General features: G+C 38.5%; 2 protein-coding genes across 2 annotated transcripts in view; one reads left to right on the top strand and one right to left on the bottom strand.

Annotated features, from left to right (window-relative positions):
* Positions 1–18,273, bottom strand: part of LOC115686822 (uncharacterized) — a 48,830-nt gene that overhangs the window by 11,506 nt on the left and 19,051 nt on the right. The window lies entirely within an intron of this gene.
* On the top strand, positions 64–13,631 carry LOC115686818 (DNA mismatch repair protein MLH1). The gene is made up of 16 exons (XM_030612226.2): positions 64–414; positions 638–810; positions 1,340–1,412; positions 1,610–1,744; positions 1,858–2,068; positions 2,638–2,786; positions 4,905–5,003; positions 5,453–5,537; positions 6,243–6,378; positions 7,101–7,195; positions 7,297–7,405; positions 8,178–8,343; positions 10,868–11,029; positions 11,795–11,948; positions 12,797–12,960; positions 13,282–13,631. The coding sequence occupies exons 1-16, from the start codon at positions 172–174 to the stop codon at positions 13,324–13,326; spliced, it is 2,199 nt and encodes a 732-aa protein (XP_030468086.2). The 5' UTR covers positions 64–171; the 3' UTR covers positions 13,327–13,631.

Here is an 18,273-nt window from a genome sequence, read left to right as displayed (position 1 = left end):
AAAAAAAAATGGAGAAAAATCCCAAAATTACAAAGACTGTGAATTTTCACGCCCCCAAAAGGCAAGAGTTAAGGAGAAAAACAGGAACTGCCGCCGCCCGGCAATTTAACAGCAATCGCCACCCTCGATTGGCGGGAAAATTCACGGTCGGAAGTCGGAGCTGAAGAAGGAATGGAAATCGAAGAGCCGGAACCGCCGCCGCCGCGGCAGCCGAAGGAGCCTCCCAAGATCCGGCGGCTCCACGACTCCGTGGTGAACCGGATCGCCGCCGGCGAGGTCATCCAGCGGCCGGTGTCGGCCGTGAAGGAGCTCGTCGAGAACAGCCTCGACGCCCGCTCCACCGCCATCAACGTCGCCGTCAAGGACGGCGGGCTCAAGCTCATCCAAGTCTCCGACGACGGCCACGGCATTCGCGTACGCAGTAGGGGAAAAAAAATCAAATCTTTTCATGTTGTTTCTCAGTAAGCGAACGGAGCGCTAGTTCGTAGTTGCTTCTTATGGAGGAGGAACCTGTGAACGAATGCAGAGCACTTGTTTCGTTGGGACGAGCAATTGCTAAGTTTTTTTGAATATGGGTCGTCCTTTTTAGCTTGTAATGTATGGTGCTTGAGTTAATTGTTGGCTTTGTTGGGCGTAGTATGAGGACTTGCCTATCCTGTGTGAGAGACACACGACCTCCAAGCTGTCCACGTTTGAGGACTTGCAGTCCATACAGTCGATGGGTTTTAGAGGAGAGGCGCTGGCGAGCATGACGTACGTTGCCCATGTTACCGTCACCACTATCACTGAAGGACAGCTGCATGGTTACAGGTAATTCGATGTCATGCTACTTGCTGGATTGTAGGAGATTGATGAAGAGAGATTAGATGCTTATTCGACTGTTTCAGTTGTTTCGTGTTGCGTAAATTCTACATGTTTCGCTTGTTTTCTAGTTATTTGTCATGTTCGTGTACCTAAAATTCCGTGCGGCTGTTTTTCTTTCTCGTTTATTATTTGTCTTAGAGTGAGAGAGATGGTCTGGGAATGGTTGTCAGCTTCACATATGTTCCATCGGACACAAAAATATGTTGGATTTATTAATCTCGAGAGATCAACCATAATTATTATCTGATACAAGTTGCTTCAAGTCAAATTTTACCTAGCACACTTGCTTTTATTGACTGGATGTGCATAATGTTTATTTCTTTGTGTTAGTCAATTTCATTAGTTAGGAGTGGAAGTTTTCCATGGGATAGAAAAATAGTATTTTAAGACTGTAGTCACAATAAACAATGATGCCGAAGCTTTTGGGATTTATTCAAAGGAACACATGTTTTATAGTTCCTCCATATTTCTTCAGGGTATCGTATAGAGATGGTGTCATGGAGCATGAACCAAAGGCATGTGCTGCTGTTAAAGGAACTCAGATAATGGTATGATATATATTCTCTTCATTTATTTGGAGTTTATGTCAAGGCAGTAAATATTGTTTTTGTTCTCAATTTGCTTGAGAAGGTATGGATCGCATTGTAAGAATTTAGATTTCAAGATCCGTCCTTATGGACAAAACTCGCATAGAAGGTGGTTTTCCATTTTCACAATCTCTTGTTGTATGCTTACTCCTTAATAGGTTGAGAATCTATTCTATAACATGGTTGCTCGGAGGAAGACCCTACAGAACTCAGCTGATGATTATTCAAAGATTGTGGACCTATTAAGTAGATTTGCCATTCATCATATAGGTTTAAGCTTCTCCTGCAGAAAGGTTTCTCTTCTTTGCTTTACTGATCTTCATTATCCATCTTGTCTTTATTGGTTCAATGAGTGGAGGTACTTATTGTCTTACATGAGCAATTTGATAACACGTGCTCTGACCAGCATGGAGCTGCTAGAGCGGATGTTCATAGGGTTGCTACTTCATCAAGGCTTGACGCCATAAAGTCTGTTTATGGTGTGTCCGTTGCTCACAATCTGCTGAAAGTGGAAGCTCGGGACGATGATCCTTCCAGCTCTATTTTTGAGATGAATGGGTTCATTTCCAATTCATCTTACAGTGCAAAGAAGACCACGATGGTTCTTTTCATCAACGGTTTGTACGATTTCCTGTTATGTTGGTTATCGAAACAAGCTCATGTAACTGAATTAATTTCCATAATTCATGGAAAGTTTGTCCGATGATTGAAGCTGCCATCTTCCCTCCCCTTCTTCTGTTACCACTTACTGTTGCTTAGTGATGACCAGAGGCGTGTAAAGTCAAAACTGCATTCTTTCTTCTTACTTTGAAATAGTTTGTGGCGTGGATGCATTTACTCTAAATACTTGGCCTATTGATGACACCTTTTGTCTCTTTCAGTCCCTTTGTTTATATAGAGATTGATCACTTTCATTCATGTCCCTGGAATACATTCCAATATTTTGATGCTTGAGCTCTTTCGTATTTGCTTGGAAAGTCCTCCAGATAAAGTTTGGAGCATAAGAGCGTCCCAGTTTCTTGGGGGAGATGTTTTGTTAGAATAACTTCTTCCCTAGAAGTACTCTCTATTATGTGTTGGCAGCTAGCTTCTTTTGGTCAGTCCTGAGTATAGCTTATGGGTAGTATGGCATGAACTACTCATCTGGATATACGATATAAGTCATAGCTTTATCTGTTTCATGCAGATAGAATAGTGGAATGCACTGCATTAAAAAGAGCAATGGAAGTCGTTTATGCTGCAACCTTGCCCAAGGCATCAAAACCCTTCATATATATGGCAATTACCTTGCCACCTGAGCATGTTGATGTAAATGTTCATCCGACAAAACGAGAGGTAATATTTCTTACATTTATGTACAAAAACTGCAAGTTTGATGGTTTAGAAAATTCATATTCACGATTTGGAAATTCTTATTTCCTAATATTGTTGTAATTGTTGCTGATGTGAATGTTGGAGGTGAACTCTGCGATGCTGTTCTGACGTCCATTATTCTTCCTTCCATCTTTCCGCTCTTCTTTGGGTTTGCATCCGTAACATATTAGCATATTTATCTGTATATATGGATATTAGACTATTGTTCATTCCTACCTAAAGTGGTGAGAGAAATGCTGCTTTGCAAGTGAAATTGAAGAAAGTTAAAACAACTTAAAGTACGTGCTCCAATTTCTGGTTTCTCTATATGGTGCTTTAAAGAATTTGCTAGAAAATAACCCGTGCCATGCACAGGCAAAGACTAGCACCTCCTAAGTCAAATACATTCTGAGCTCAAACTTTACGATAAATTAAGATTATGATGAAAATGTTAGTTCACTGCAACATTTTTGTAAAGTGATAAACTCCTCGAATTTATTAAATAAAGTATTTGCCGAGCATAAAAAAATAACTATAAGAGAAGATAAGATCTTTTTGTTAGTGCGACAATGCTAATTGGGTTGGATATGAGAAAATTTATGCTTACTCTTGGAGCACTACTCATTGCATTACTTGCTTGACATACCCATGCCGGTCAAAATTATAACTTCATCATAGATCTGCACGACCCTGCTTTGGAGAGAAATTGATGATGCAGGAACGTCTGATTTTTTCTTATTAGGATATTAAGGTTATATAGAAAGTAAGCATCAGAATGAAGTATGAAATGCGGGAAAGAATTAATCTCCAAGCAAAATTTCCAAAAATTAAATAGATCATCCTTTACTATGTAAAATTAATCTCATTTTGGTTTTTATATACAATACTTTTGGTTGGTGTACAAATTAAGAATAGTAATGCATGGTCCTATTAAAAAATACGACTCATTTTTCTGACAGCAACACGTTATCGCACTACCATAAGTAATCATCTTTATTGTTCAAATCCCTTTTCATTAATATTAGTAGTTTTTTTTTGGTTAGATTTTAATATTAGTAGTTCGAATATTAGTTTTAGGAGAGACCACATCACTTTGATACTATTTATATCAGTATATTTTGTACATATACATAAACTCATATAGTAGTTTCATTGTTTGTAAAAATTAAGAATGGACATAATTAAAGGGTGAGATTAGGGAAAAAAAATCAAAACCATTAAAGAATCCTCAAAAGACTCATCACCTCTTCAATATTTTTTCAAAAATACTTGTAATTTTGGATTAGGTGAAAAGTAGTAGAGTGTGGTAAAAAAATCAAAATTCATTAAAAAGTCCTCATGAAGCCACATCGCCCCGTTACTGTTCCTCACTCAATCCTTTCAACATATATAGAATGCATGCATTAAAATGCCTTTCTCAGTTTATATAAAAGCTGTCTTTAATGTTATTTATGCGGCCCAAAGTTAAAGGTACATTCTATTATTTATAACTAGTTTAGAATAATAATATGTTGACACCATCTGAGCTGGACAACTTGTATGGTTTATTCACTTGCTATATACAAGCTCCCTTTTGATGATTTGAAACATGCTGGCACACTATATCCTTTCAGTTCGTATATACATTATGATGGCGCCATGTGGCAACATGTCTTTGGCATGCATTTCTCTGTCCATTGTCCTTTATCAGTTGTTATGAGAAGAAACTGTAATTAGTGCCTCTTTCTTGTCAGTACAGGCAGTGATGTCGGAACTTGTTTTGTACTGCTTGTTATTTGCACACTCCCACATTTCCATAAAGAACAGTTGGAGGTTTAGGTCAGGTTTCCAATTAAGAAATGCCATTTTTTTCGCTGTTTGGTGTTAGTAAAGCCTAACAATTGGCGTTGTTTAGAGAGGGATTAGGGAGGAGAATGGTCAAACTTGTAGGTTCGAATGCTAGGTGGCAAGTGGAGCAAGAACAGATGAAGTCTGCTGCATAAAATTTTTTAAGCATGCCCCAAGCATAGTGCTTGCAATCATGAAAGAGAATGGCTATTGCACATTACTGGCCTTTGTGGAAAATTCTTGACAGGATACTGCTAAAAATTAAATTTTCAGGTAAGCCTCTTGAGTCAAGAAGTTATAATTGGGAAGATTCAGTCTGTGGTTGAATCAAAATTGAGAAATTCAAATGAAGCAAGGACATTTCAAGAACAGGTAATGTATTCTTGGACACCTTTTTGATATTTTGGTTGTTCGGAGTCTCTCTTTAAAGTAAATTGTTGGATTTAATGTTCATATCTTAGATTTCTACTAAAGGATTACTTGAGACAGTAGAACAATGTCCTTTAAGTTTGTCTTTCCATAATATTAGATCTTTTTCCTTCATTGTTATTCATCCTTCTTAACATATGGAATGCTTAGTAAGCAGGTGTTCTAAACTTTGTGAATGCTCAAAGAGTTAGCACTTGATACATCTTCCATCGTTTTTGCATTTTTTTTTGCCAGCAGCGCTTTTACTTATCAGCATGTGCTTCTAATCTGCTTCAAGCATTGTAATGAATCTTCTCCTGTGTTAAGGGCTTATTCTTGCATTGCTGTATGGATCGTGCTAATTAATCCATTTGTTGTTTTCTTTGTTTGTCCTCTGATATTATGGGTACCAGACAGTAGAGCCTTCAGCATCTTGTCCTATTATTGCAAGTCCTATGGTTACAAGCAAGGATCGTCACTATAATCCCTCTTCATCCAGTAAGAAAATTGTTCTCTTTCAGTTTTGGCAATGTGAATGTAATCCTTTTGCCTTCACTATACCAACTTGCATGATCGATTTGCATGCTCTTTTGCAAATTTTCTTTGGAAAATGCTTGGCTGGAAATATCATGAGTCATTGTTGTCACTTATGGTGAAGTCATTGTCGTTACTTACAGTGAAGTTTACACCTTTTTAGTTGGGTGGCATGGTGGTGAGTATATTTGCATCCGATGTCTTCAAACAATTATGCTTTGCATCTAGCAATTTTAAAACTTGCACTTAAGCGTCTGAGTATTTCTACAATGGCAACAATTACAACATTCCAGTTATGTGGTCAATAATAGGAAAATAATTTGTTTGATGCTTTTGTTTCCAAAATTGTCTTTGGATTAAAACTTATGGAACCATGTAGTTATGTTATTTTATTACAATAGACATTTTATTTGTACTTGATTGGGTAAAAATTGTTAATGTCCACTTTTATACTATTGTATATTACTTTTTACAGAAGTTGCTTTTCAGCTTTTACTCAATGTAAAGTAATGGATAAAAGATTATTAGGCGCTCATGTGGCTACATGGAATAGCATTTAGAGAGCTTTCTAATGATTGTTAAAGTCTCAAATTGTCACACTTCACTGTATTATCTGAATTATGGACTGCCGCTTATTAAGTTTTTCTGTTATTGCTTCAATGTGAATAGGACCAAAATCACAAAAAGTGCCTGTGCAGAAGATGGTTAGAACGGATTCATTAGATCCTGCTGGAAGGTTGCATGCATATTTACAGGCCAAGCCTCTTACCAATCTGGAGAACAGTAATAGCTTGACTGCCGTCAGGTAGTGGCCCAGATTGGTTTCTAGTAGTACAAATTCTTTCTTTACTCTGACAGTAGCATTTTATATTTGCCGCTGTGTGGATATTTGGTATGGCATATAAATTTGTTGGGGCCAATGTCTTGGTAAAATTTTTCTGATTTTAAAAACATTAGTCATATTCTAGCACATAAATCATTATGTCATTCTTCAGTCTCCCAGCTTCTCAAGTGTGGCTTTCTGCAGCTTCTAATTATTTTCTGTCTTTTTAGTTTTACATTTATTCTTACAATAGGTAATTGACGTTTTCATGGACAGCTTTGCCAGATCAGACCATATATTTGTTCTAAGTATCCATTGTAATTATGGACTCATAGTATGGTTTTGAATGCATGTATTGTCTGATATAAAGGTAACTGGTGACTCAGATGCTAGCTAAACTAACAAATAACTTCAGACTTGAGCTTTAAAAGTGAATTGTTTAATTTTAATCCTTAAAGGTTTGACGAAGGTCATGATCTTGAAATACAATATGTATCTACAAGTGAAGGGAAGACGGTCAGTATATACTCTTGATGTTTTAAACTCATGATTGACGAAATTGACTTCATGCGGTTACCCTTTCTTGAAACTTGTGGACAAAATTTTGGGAATAATCGGAAGATACTTATTATTATTTTTGACATTTTGCAGCAACTTCGCATGCTTTGCTCTGTCACTGTCTCTGTATTTCTGGGTTTATGCAGATCTTCAATTCGGCAAAGAAGAAACCCTAAGGAAACTGCAGATCTTTCAAGTATTCAGGAGCTTGTAGATGAAATTGATTCAAAGTGCCACTCTGGTGAGCTCTTTACGAGACTTAATTGACTAATTGATTGCTAATTACAAAACTTTGTGAGTATATATATAGTTATCTGATGCATTGCTTTGGTTTGTTTGTAGGACTGCTGGACATCGTTAGACACTGCACATATGTTGGAATGGCAGATGATGTTTATGCATTACTTCAGCATAATACTAATCTTTATCTCGCAAATGTCGTAAATTTGAGGTAGTACTTTCAGCCCTATGCTCACTGAATTCTAGTGGTATTAGCATAACTTTGTACTTTGTTCTTATATTCATTTAGTTCTGCTGCTGTAACTTGTGCATATTCCCTTTTCTCATCTTGCTGAGAAAAGATTGATTTTCTACAGTTGACTCGGTGGCTGAGTCCATTTTTTTCTTTTCCTGGATTAAATGAGCCAAACCCTCATTTTGTGTTGCTGAGACATACTTTCTCTTCAACTGGTTGTTGCTTGGTACATTGATGTATGTCGTCATAAAAATCTGGTGGATGGAAACTGGTCTTCTTTATCTCCATCCACATGCTTTGGCCTTATCTTTAGTACTGTTTATCTTTCTTCCCTTAGAATCTTGGAGTTTTTTTTATGATGTATTGTTCCATAGTTGTAGAAACTAAGTCAACTGTTTCTGGACAGCAAACTAGTTGGCTTGTGAGCTCACTCTTAATCATGACCAAAGCCCCCAATATATGGTGTGAAGCCCAGATATGTGGATTCCATGATGCTGTACCTCCTGTCTGATACGTTGGCATATAGGATCCACTAATTTATCATATCTTTTGGCCTCTTTCTCTTCCACACTTCAGCTATCTTCCTTCTTAGGAGATTACCCTTTTACCTTTTTGTCGATAAATACTTCAAGTTGGTACTCGGAAGTAGCTAAATGTGTCTTTTCCTTCTCAATCATGAGTTTACGGCTGCCTTTTGGTGCCTTTTCAATGCATGACAATACTGAAATTAGGACGTTCTGCATTACAGCAAGGAGCTAATGTATCAGCAAGTCTTGCGCCGTTTTGCACATTTCAATGGTATAAAGCTGAGTGATCCCGCACCCTTGCCAGAATTGATTACTTTGGCCCTAAAAGAGGAGGATTTGGATCCAGAATGCTCTGAGAATGACGATTTAAAGAAGAAGATTGCAGAGGTGAGTTATTTCCTTATCAATTGCCTTTGTTTGATCCCTGCTTGTTCATATGCCTAAGACAGACGAGCATTATAAACTTCATTTGAAGTACTGTTTTTGTCGACCGAGAAGTATTTTGTCAAATTCATAATGTATTACCTAGTTTTTTACTTTAAGTAATATTAAAAAGGTCAAATATCATTTCAGTCTATCTCAAATAATCGCTATCTAGGGAAGGGTCAGCCAAAGTGACAAGATTATGTGGGTAAATTGACTTGTTGTAAGTTCAGTTTGTGCTGTATCTTTTATGCTAGATTTTTTAGGATTAGTGTTGTGTTATTCGTAATAAATAATTGAATTCCTCTGACATGTCACTGGAGCCAATAGTGCATCATTTAGAGAAAAGTTTGAATATGCAACTTTGCTAGCTCTTTTGTTTTGAAATTTTGCTATCGGTATTAATGTATATACAAGGTAGTTGATAGTCTTGCAAAAATGCTAATGATTTAATAGATAACTCTATCATTGGTGCAAATGACGAAGGATCATAGAAACAATTCAAAGTTATATGGGTGGCATGAATTTTCTAAAAGATTATCAAGAAACCTCAAACTTTGTGAAATTGAGGAGTAAATCATTTGCGATGATCAAGCTTCCATTTTGCCTTCTTTTTTAAGGAACCTTGGTATTCTCTTTCGTAACTTCACTATAATGTCATTCTTTATAGCAGTGGCTGTAGATCGGAGACTTCAATTTTCAAAAGAAACCCAAGAATGAAAATTTATATACCATGTCGAAGATTCTGCTGAATATCAATTAATGCACATATTTTGGTCCTGCATCATCAAATTAGTAAAGAGACAGATATATAGGGTTCTGCTAAGCCATTCTGATAGCCTAATCTTGTCATTGGTACTCTTAAGTCAAATTTAGAAAACTATTGGTGGATTGGCATCATGGCAAAGTTAATGAATTTGACTGATGGTATGGAGAAATACCAGAAAAATCTAAACAACCCTCATGGTAGTGAATCACATGATGGGGTGGTGAATCACTAAAGGGATACTACTACGTTGCCACTGCCTCTGTGATTGTGTCCTGTGTTTCTTTTTTAATCTGCTCTTTCAATGTCTTGTATCCTTAATGAACTTCTTCAATAGATGTTCTGTGATATTGACCTCCTTTTAGTTCCACTACGTAGTATATCAATTGCCTTTAGCTTCTTCTTTCTCCTTGAAGATTAACATCGAATGGTTGTTTTCTATAATCTTGGAATAGTTGTTCTTTTTTAACATGGAATAGTTGAACCTTTTTATGCAACAAGCCATAAAGCTAGTCTAGATTTTTCATTTTTAGAGGCATTGCTCGTGTTTATTCCTAATTAAATGCATGTTGATGATTTGTAATGTGTAATGTGAAACATGAGATTTGGAACTCAGTTTGTGTATCCATTGAAGTGCCCACTGTTTGGGTTAATTTTTACTATTTGCTTTTGCTTAATTTAATCTCGACTCCTGAAACTTTTACAACACTCAAATGTTGACATATAGATTACATATAAATTTTTCATAATTTGCTGAAATTAGTAATAATTTAAATTTTAGTGGAAAGCAACTTTTTTGCTATCATATAAAGTCCAAACAAACAGGCTTTTGAAAGCTCTTCTACTTTCCTCTTTAATTTTGCGATACTTCTTCAGAAACTTAAGTATGGCCTTTCAAACATCTGCTGTGAAGTATGTTTCACCTTCAGGTTGATTAGAGTAGCATCTGAAATATACAATCAAACAAAATTTTATTTAGGAAAGGATTTGCACATATTACCTTCTCAATGTTATCGGACACCTCAAGTTTTGCATGGCAACGTTTCATGGGATTGAGAGACATTTTCATTATAAGTATCTGCTCTAACCAAATGCTTTAGACCATTCTTGAGAGGAAAACACTGTTCCAAAGCTTGACATCTACATTTCTACCGAGGAATACTTCTCTTCCACAAATTGAGAATCTAAGGTGGCATGGTCCATAAAGTACCTTTTTGATTATTGACTTGAAAAAAAAAAAACATACTGAAAGGACATCGCAGTTCACATTGATTTGAAAAGCCTTGCACCTCTTACCTCAAAGGAAAAACAACTGTCACATGGTCCATGTATTGACCCAAATGAAGTAAATTACGAAAAAGACCTCACCTGTTGTGGTTTCTTGATTCTCTTACTGTGGTTCGCTTAATGACTGCTGGTGCATTTGAGCGGACAATGGGATTATTGGGTTGTTTTTGAGGTTATAACTTCAAGCTTGCTCAAAAAGTTTCTCGATACTCCTTAACACTGTCATTGAAGATTGTAAAATTCCTTACTCTACTTATAATATCCCTCTATCAATGTTTCATTCCTTTTCAGTCCTGACACTGTTTTTTATCTCTTTTTTTGGTAGGAGAGAATATAATAGTCTAATGATTGTATAATTTGGCTAGCTAAGCCATGTGTTTTACTTGGTTTTATGGCTGATATTACTTCTGATCCTTTTTTTCTTTTTGGGTTCAGCTGAACACCAACCTGCTCAAGCAAAAGGCCGAACTGCTGGATGAGTATTTTTGCGTTCATGTAGATGAAGATAGCAATTTGTGCTGGCTTCCTGTCATTCTTGACCAATATACACCTGACATGGATCGTCTCCCTGAGTTTGTCCTTTGTTTGGGAAATGATGTATGTGTTGTCATCAATTTTCTCATCTCTGAGCTGTTTTTATACTTTTTCCTGTTGTGTTATCTCAGCATTCTTGAATTATCATTCTTCATTCTTATAAAGCATATGTGCTAAAATTTGTGTACTAGATCCCTTGCATCTTATCACATTTCACCAAGGGATTCACAACCTTTGTTCATTCTCTCCCATATTATGTCATCGTTTTGTCCATGAGAAAGTTTACTATCAATATGGTCTGTGAAATTCTTTTAATAAACCGCTGCCGCATCAAATTCAGGAAATTTTTTTTCCAAATTATTGGAATAAAAATCTGTCCAATCTTCAGAAGTGTCCGCATAAAAAAATCCTTTGTTTTAACTCTAGACTCACAGTTTATGCTCTTTTGCAACTCGATGGAATATTCAAGCTTTTCAAATTCACAAAACCCATAGATGCATGGAAACTGAGTGATGTAGGTGTTTCTGAGAGAGAGACCAAGAGAAGATGGCTAAAGCTAAACTTGATATCCTAAACCGAGTGATGTATTAGCTTCTCTGAGAAGAACACATCATTAAGGTGATTATGATTATTTGATGTTTCTTCCCTCGGACAATTTAGAAGAGCGGTATAATGCATTTATCATTGAACATTTTACTTTCCCCCTTTAATGCCACATGAAAGTGTCTCTTTACGACAGGAAGACAGATGGGATCCATAGCCAGGTTCTAACACTGCTCTTCTCTGAATGGATTTGTTGCTTAAATTGCATAAAAACTGTTGTCGCAGGTTGATTGGGAGGATGAGAAGAATTGTCTACAAGGAATTTCAGCTGCTTTGGGAAACTTCTATGCTATGCATACTCCTCTGCTGCCCAATCCCTCTGGTGATGGTCTGCAATTCTACAAAAGGAGCAAGCATCTCAGTGCTTCTGACGATGGAGGTATATTCTTATTGCTGTCAGTGGATCCTACTCCTTGCTTGGTGTCTGCACTTAAGTCTGTAATTATAGCATTCGTCTTGGGCACTGAACGAACTAGTTGTGAAGCTTATGCCCAGACAATATTTGGAGTTTGAAGTATTTCTACTAGCTAGTTGGATGGAAAAGACATCCAAGAAGCTCGTTGAAGCCATTTTTTTTTCCAGTGGGAAAGATTGATAGGATTCCTGCATCATTGATCTTCCCACATCATTAACCCATTCTTCTTTTGGTTCTTTTTTTGCTTATTCTTTTATTTCTCATGGCTTGTGATATATAAGGTGTTTGCTTCACTTACATGATTGCAACAAATCTTCAAACTTGAGATTCGTCTTATAGCTATCTATTATGCAGATATATTCACAAAGATTGGTAACAAGTCGCTCATGTATCTTCAGATGTAGATGAACCAAGTAGATCATCGAAAATTGATTTACTACAGTACTATTTTTTTGTTTTTTGCTGAGTTAGAAGCTCGTTATAATTTTAATATGTTGTAGTTAAAATCCCATGTTTCCGGCTTTTGGCCTGTCCTATTGTTTCAAGATGATGGATTTGCATTTTACTATTTTCATTCTTGGGATCATGTACAGAAGAAACAAGATAATAGTCCTTTCAGAAGAGTATGATAGCTGTGATGACTTGCTTCATAGAGGGATGGATCAATATAGCTTTGTACATATTATTTTAAACATTTCGCCCTCTTATCTGCCACCAGCAAGCATGTCCATCAAGATACAAATTATTTTTTGCTTCAGAAACAAGAAAGGTAAAGGGTGGAATATTCATATTGTGTGTTCCTTTCTGTCCAGGCAATGACAATAAGACGGAGGATGAGATTGATCACGAACTACTGTCCGAGGCACAGATGGCCTGGTCGCAGCGAGAATGGTCAATTCAGCATGTCTTGTTTCCTTCCCTGAGACTCTTTCTGAAGCCACCAGCTTCTATGGCTGCAAATGGAACATTTGTCCAGGTACTAATCTAGATTTCTAATCTATTGGGATCCTTTATGTCATTGTAGGAAGAGCAAATCAACTACCCTTAATTTGAGCTATTTTTGTGAAAATACTTCTACTCCACGTCACATGTGGAGATGGACCTCAACACATCGTGCAATAATGTACGCTTTCTATGCTGAGTTTTGCCTATGCACTTTCTTCACCAAAGTGATTGATGATTGAGCCGAGCTGACTGCAGCTTTTTACCGCCTCTCATTTGTTCAATGTAAAGATTGGATTGGAAAGGGAATACGGACAATGTAGTTAACTTAGTTAGTGACCCTTCTGTTATTCAGGTGGCTTCATTGGAGAAGCTTTACAAGATCTTCGAGAGATGCTAAGAGCGACAGATTCAACTTGGTCCAGATATCATCGCTTACTGGTGCAGCGAGTACTCCAGTGCGGCTGTGCCAATGTAAAGTCTGATTGTAAGAGGTTGTCTTCTGTAGCATGACCAACGTGGAAAGTCTAGATCATATATGACCGCTGTGAAAAATAGTTCTGGTTCAGTCAGTTTCGTTTGTTGATGTTGTCCAACTGCCAATGCGGTTGCACTTCTCATCTTGTGCTAAACTCGAGCCAAATAGACTTTCCAAGAATCACCTCAAATAACAACAAGAACTCGATATTTGCAATTTTCGAGATTCAGCTACATTATTACCTATTTCATTTCGTGTTCATCATATGCTCCTCATCTAATGCAGATCACATATTCCTTTGTGCCCATTCTCTGAGTGCACCTTCACGTCTTAATGACTTTTTGCGGATGGTGCAAGCAAAAACTCTCATAACCGAGGGGATTTAGAGTTGAGGACCATTTGGTGTCTTATCTTAGCTCTTGCTAAATGTCAATTTTTCTTGCGCATTCAAATTCTCTAACTAACTTGATTCATGCAATCAGCCGTTCCTTATCCACGATTAGCAACTCGAGCAGTTTCTTCTCGCTTGGCACAGGGTGCCGCTGCAAAAACTGCCGATTAAATTGCCCAGGATGCTGCCGGACGGATCATAGAAGGAAAATTCTTAGGTGTACCAGGCGTACGTGACCCTGACGCATAATGGCCCATGATTTGACTCGAACGGGTTTGAGTATTGCAATATATTGGGTCATACGGACTCGATGCACCTCGTAATGGCTCTGGAATTTAGTCCGGGAACGATGAGTCAAATCAGCGGGGGGCTGATTGAGCTGGGATTGTGAATAACCCAAGGAGAGAGAGAGCTGACAAGTGACAACAACATATGGTGGGCCCCCACAAGCCCGGCATGCATTATGTGAAAAGGCTGCGTTTGGTAATCCGGATTTGAGTTTGGATATGATAACAAATTACTCTATCCAGTGTTTGTGGACGTCTCTTGGATTACATAAACCCGAATATTACCGGGATAAAATGTTGGATAAGAAATCCGGGACAGAGATGGGATAAAACTCGGATTGGATAAAAAAATTGAAAAAAAATGTGATCGTCACTTCCAATCACTGCGCGAGTACGATCTTTACTATTGTTGTCATTTACTCGATTCCTTCTTCAATTTTTAGGTCTCTCTCGCTAGCTCACGTCCTTCGCTCTCTGTGTTTCCCGAAAGCAAACTGAATGGATTGTTTCGTGTGAATTCGCAGCGATGGCGAAGAAGAGAATCTTGAACGTGAGAGAGGCGAAGCAGGAGAAATCGAAGCCAATTGGCATTCCCAAATGCTCTCAGCAACAGCGAGTTTTGGTGAACAGATTTAGCGTCTCTCTTGGATATATCAATGTTGATTTGCCCTTTGTGGTTCATTCAGTCACTTGCTCATTGCCGCTTTTCGATTTGGATTCGGCTGGTATCTCGATGTCATTTGGGCTTTTCTCTACTAAGTCTTTGCGACTATCAGATGAGACCAGAACCTGCATGAAACCAAGACTGGAGAGATGCAGAATTTGAGAGATTTGTGGGGGAATTTGTAGCGTTGAATAGCCAAATTGGGAGGGTCGGACTTTGAATTTGGCGGGATTTTTGGGGAAGTAGCCGTTTTTTCAGGGAAAATGACACAAACAGTCCCTGAACTTTGGACAAATGTGCAATTTGGTCCCTGAACTTTTGACTTGTTCAAGGTAGTCCATGAACTTTAGCCGAATGTTCAATTTAATCCCTGAACTTTTAATATATTCAATGGGGCCCCTGGACTTTTAATACGTGTTCAATTTAGTCCGTGAACTATATGAAAATGTTCAAGGACTCTTATCCTAGTTGTACCAAACATATGATGGGATTTACTACAATATGGAGGAAATTGGAAGGATTTTCAATCATACTTTATCTTACCATATCTCAATCCGAATCCAGACGACCAAATGCAGTCAGAGGTTACAACTGAACCTCGGATGGAATCTTAAAAAAAACAACAAATTTGCATGTACAATCCGAGATTTATCGGGCTTCTTATCTTGCTTATCCATGTCTCTTCTAATCACTGTTTTTAATGTTCACTACCATTTATCAGTAACTCCCCAGGCATCATGGACCTTTTCTTATCTGACGCTCTTCACATCGCCTTGTCCTATTCCTCATTCTGCATCATCTTCCTAGGCACAAATCTACTCCTGCCAACCTCCCGCCGGGTTGGGTTGGCCGGTCATAGGTGAAACCCAGGAATACGTCATGGCGGCGAGGGAAAAGCGAAGCCGGAGAAGTTCATATACGACCGGATGAGCAAGCACACGACGTACTTCGCACGTCAATGAGGCTAGCACCTCCTGTCCAAGGAGCATTTTGAGAGGCCATAGCCGAGTTTAACTACGCGGGTTTCACGGTCCCAAAAGGACGGAAGGTCCACGAGACACTGCACAACTATGTTGTTCCCGATCTTCATCAGAATTATACCCTATCGACACGCGGCATCATGCCATGTATGGCTTTGCAGAGCATCTCTCAAAATGAAATGGACCGACTCCGCTCCGAGAAAATATATGGTGGACCGGCCCATTCAATGGACGACACCGGCGGCGTCGCGTGTCGTCCTTGGGTCCCACTTTCTCTCTCTTCCGCCGAAGCATCTGCTGACTGCTGCCTCGCTCTTGGTTGATTGAAGACAGCTCTCTCTCTCTCTTCCTGTCCTCCAACAAAAGAACCAGCTTTGCCGACTTCCATCCTCCTTCCTCCTCATGTCCAACGTCCCATCGTCAAATCACAGCTTCAAAGAAGAAACTAGCACATGAACACTGTCCAAGGAGCATTTTGAGAGGCCATAGCAGATTGAGTTTAACTACGCAAAATTTCACCGTCCCAAAAGGACGGAAGGTCCACGAGATACTGCAATAACTATTTTGTTGTTTAATTTTTTTTTCCTTCTTCTTCATCAGAATTATACCCTATCGACACGCGGCATCATGCCATGTATGGCTTTGCAGAGCATCTCTCAAAATGAAATGGACCGACTCGCTCCGAGAAAATATCTGGTGGGCCCATCCTCCTTCCTGCTCGTGTCCAACGTCCCTCTCGTCAAATCACAGCTTCAAAGAAGAAACCAAAACATGAACACACCAACTCGCAAAAGCGAAAGAGTAATTTTTTAAAAAAAAAAGAAATTTTCACTATTGGCCAAAAAAAGCTAAAGAGTAGGCCAAAAGCTATAGAGAGTCTCTCGACACCCTCTGTCTTAGCCACCCCCGTTCCCGTCAGCACAAAAAAAAACGCTTGCTTTTTGCAAAGGTAAAATTATCCAAAAAAATCCTAAACTTATTATATAACGACTAACTCAATCCTAAGCTTTTCAATTGTGCCAATTTAATCATAAACCTTCTGACAATTTGCCAATTCCGTCATAAATTTTTCAATTGTACCAATTTAGTGCTAAATATTTTGACGATTTGTCAATTTAGTCATAAACTTTTTAACGAATTCCCAATGTAGTCCTTCCGATTAATTTTGACCGAAAATTGCTGACGTGGTAGTCCAGTCAGCGTCGGCCGTCCTACATGGCACGGTCGGCACTAAAGCGGACAATTTTTTTATTATTTTATATTGATCTTTTTCTTTTTTTTCTTTTCTTCTTCATTATGGCAGAAGGGTTGCCAGCCCCTGGGCGAGAGTCGCTGCCCTCGTTGCGGCCGGCAAGGGTGTCGCGAGCCGTCACCTAGGCCCTCGCCCAAAATCAGCAAGGGTCGCCACACCCTCGCCAGCTCTTAGCCAATGGCCGGCGGCCCTGCTGCCATAATGAAGAAGAAAAGGAAAAAAAAGAAAAGAAAAGAAAAATCGAAATTTTTTCAAAAAATAAAAATTATCCACGTCATTGTCGGCTAGACCACATAAGACAGCCGAAATTGACTGGACCGCCACGTCAGCAATTTCCAATCAAAATTAGCCGAAAGGACGATATTGGTAATTCGTTAAAATGTTTAGAACTAAATTTGCAAATCCTGAAATTGTTAATGACTAATTGGCATAATTAAAAAGTTCAAGACTGAATTGGCCTCCATACAATAGGTTTAGGACTAATCTGGCACAACTGAAAGGATTAAGATAGAATTGGCCGCCGTGTAATAAGTTTAGGACTTTTTTGCCAATTTTTTCCTTAAAATTGTGAGTGTTCTTGGCCTTGGGCTAGGAAAAAGACATAGGAATCCCAGCGCATATTCTGTTTAGCTATTTTGGGCTAACCAACCTTCAAAACATTGTCAAACCCATTTCAAAAGAACAAAGGGCGTCATTGTAAATCATGTTTAAATTACTGTCGTGATGTTTTGCAGGCATATTGGACAGCACATTCGACGCACAAGAACCCGAAGTATTTCCAGGTTTGACCCGTACGTCATGATTTGAAGGAAACGGTCCGCCGTCCTTCACGTTCTCATACCGTTCGGCGGCGGCCCTCGGATGTGCCCCGGCAAGGAATACGCTCGCCTCGAAATACTTATTTTCATACACAATCTGGTCGCGAAATTCGGGTGGCAGAAGCTGATTCCTGATGAGGATAACATCCCATTCGCCTCAAGCCCACTGAGAGCCCAGTAATATAGATCTCATACGTGAATGCTATTTGCATGGCCTTCAACATCTACCGTTTTCCAATGTCAATGATGTTTCAATGGCGATGAGTGAGCCTTTCAATGCAATCCGTGTGCTTTTTTCTTTCCATCCAATGAACAAATGCCTGCTTTGCTTTATCTTTTTTAGGTTATCAGGCTTTCCATACTTATTTTGTTGGAACAAGAACGAATCTATCATACATTATGGATCATGACGTAGTAGATGGAATCAATCACAATACAGAATTTGTAAGAAAATTTGCGTTTTTAAGCGAGACCCAA

The sequence above is a fragment of the Syzygium oleosum genome, unplaced genomic scaffold (genome assembly GCF_021117445.2).
Source record: "Syzygium oleosum isolate NSW1041296 unplaced genomic scaffold, Sole_v2.1 Sole_v2.02, whole genome shotgun sequence".
Taxonomy (NCBI): Eukaryota; Viridiplantae; Streptophyta; class Magnoliopsida; order Myrtales; family Myrtaceae; genus Syzygium; species Syzygium oleosum.
This window is presented reverse-complemented; position numbering and strand designations above follow the sequence as displayed.

Coding starts and splice junctions, on each gene's coding strand:
- LOC115686818 (XM_030612226.2), top strand. CDS start 172: ATGGAAATCGAAGAGCCGGAACCGCCGCCGCCGCGGCAGCCGAAGGAG. Junction 2,069..2,637: donor GATGGTTCTTTTCATCAACG/GTTTGTACGATT, acceptor TGTTTCATGCAG/ATAGAATAGTGGAATGCACT. Junction 8,344..10,867: donor TAAAGAAGAAGATTGCAGAG/GTGAGTTATTTC, acceptor TTTTGGGTTCAG/CTGAACACCAACCTGCTCAA.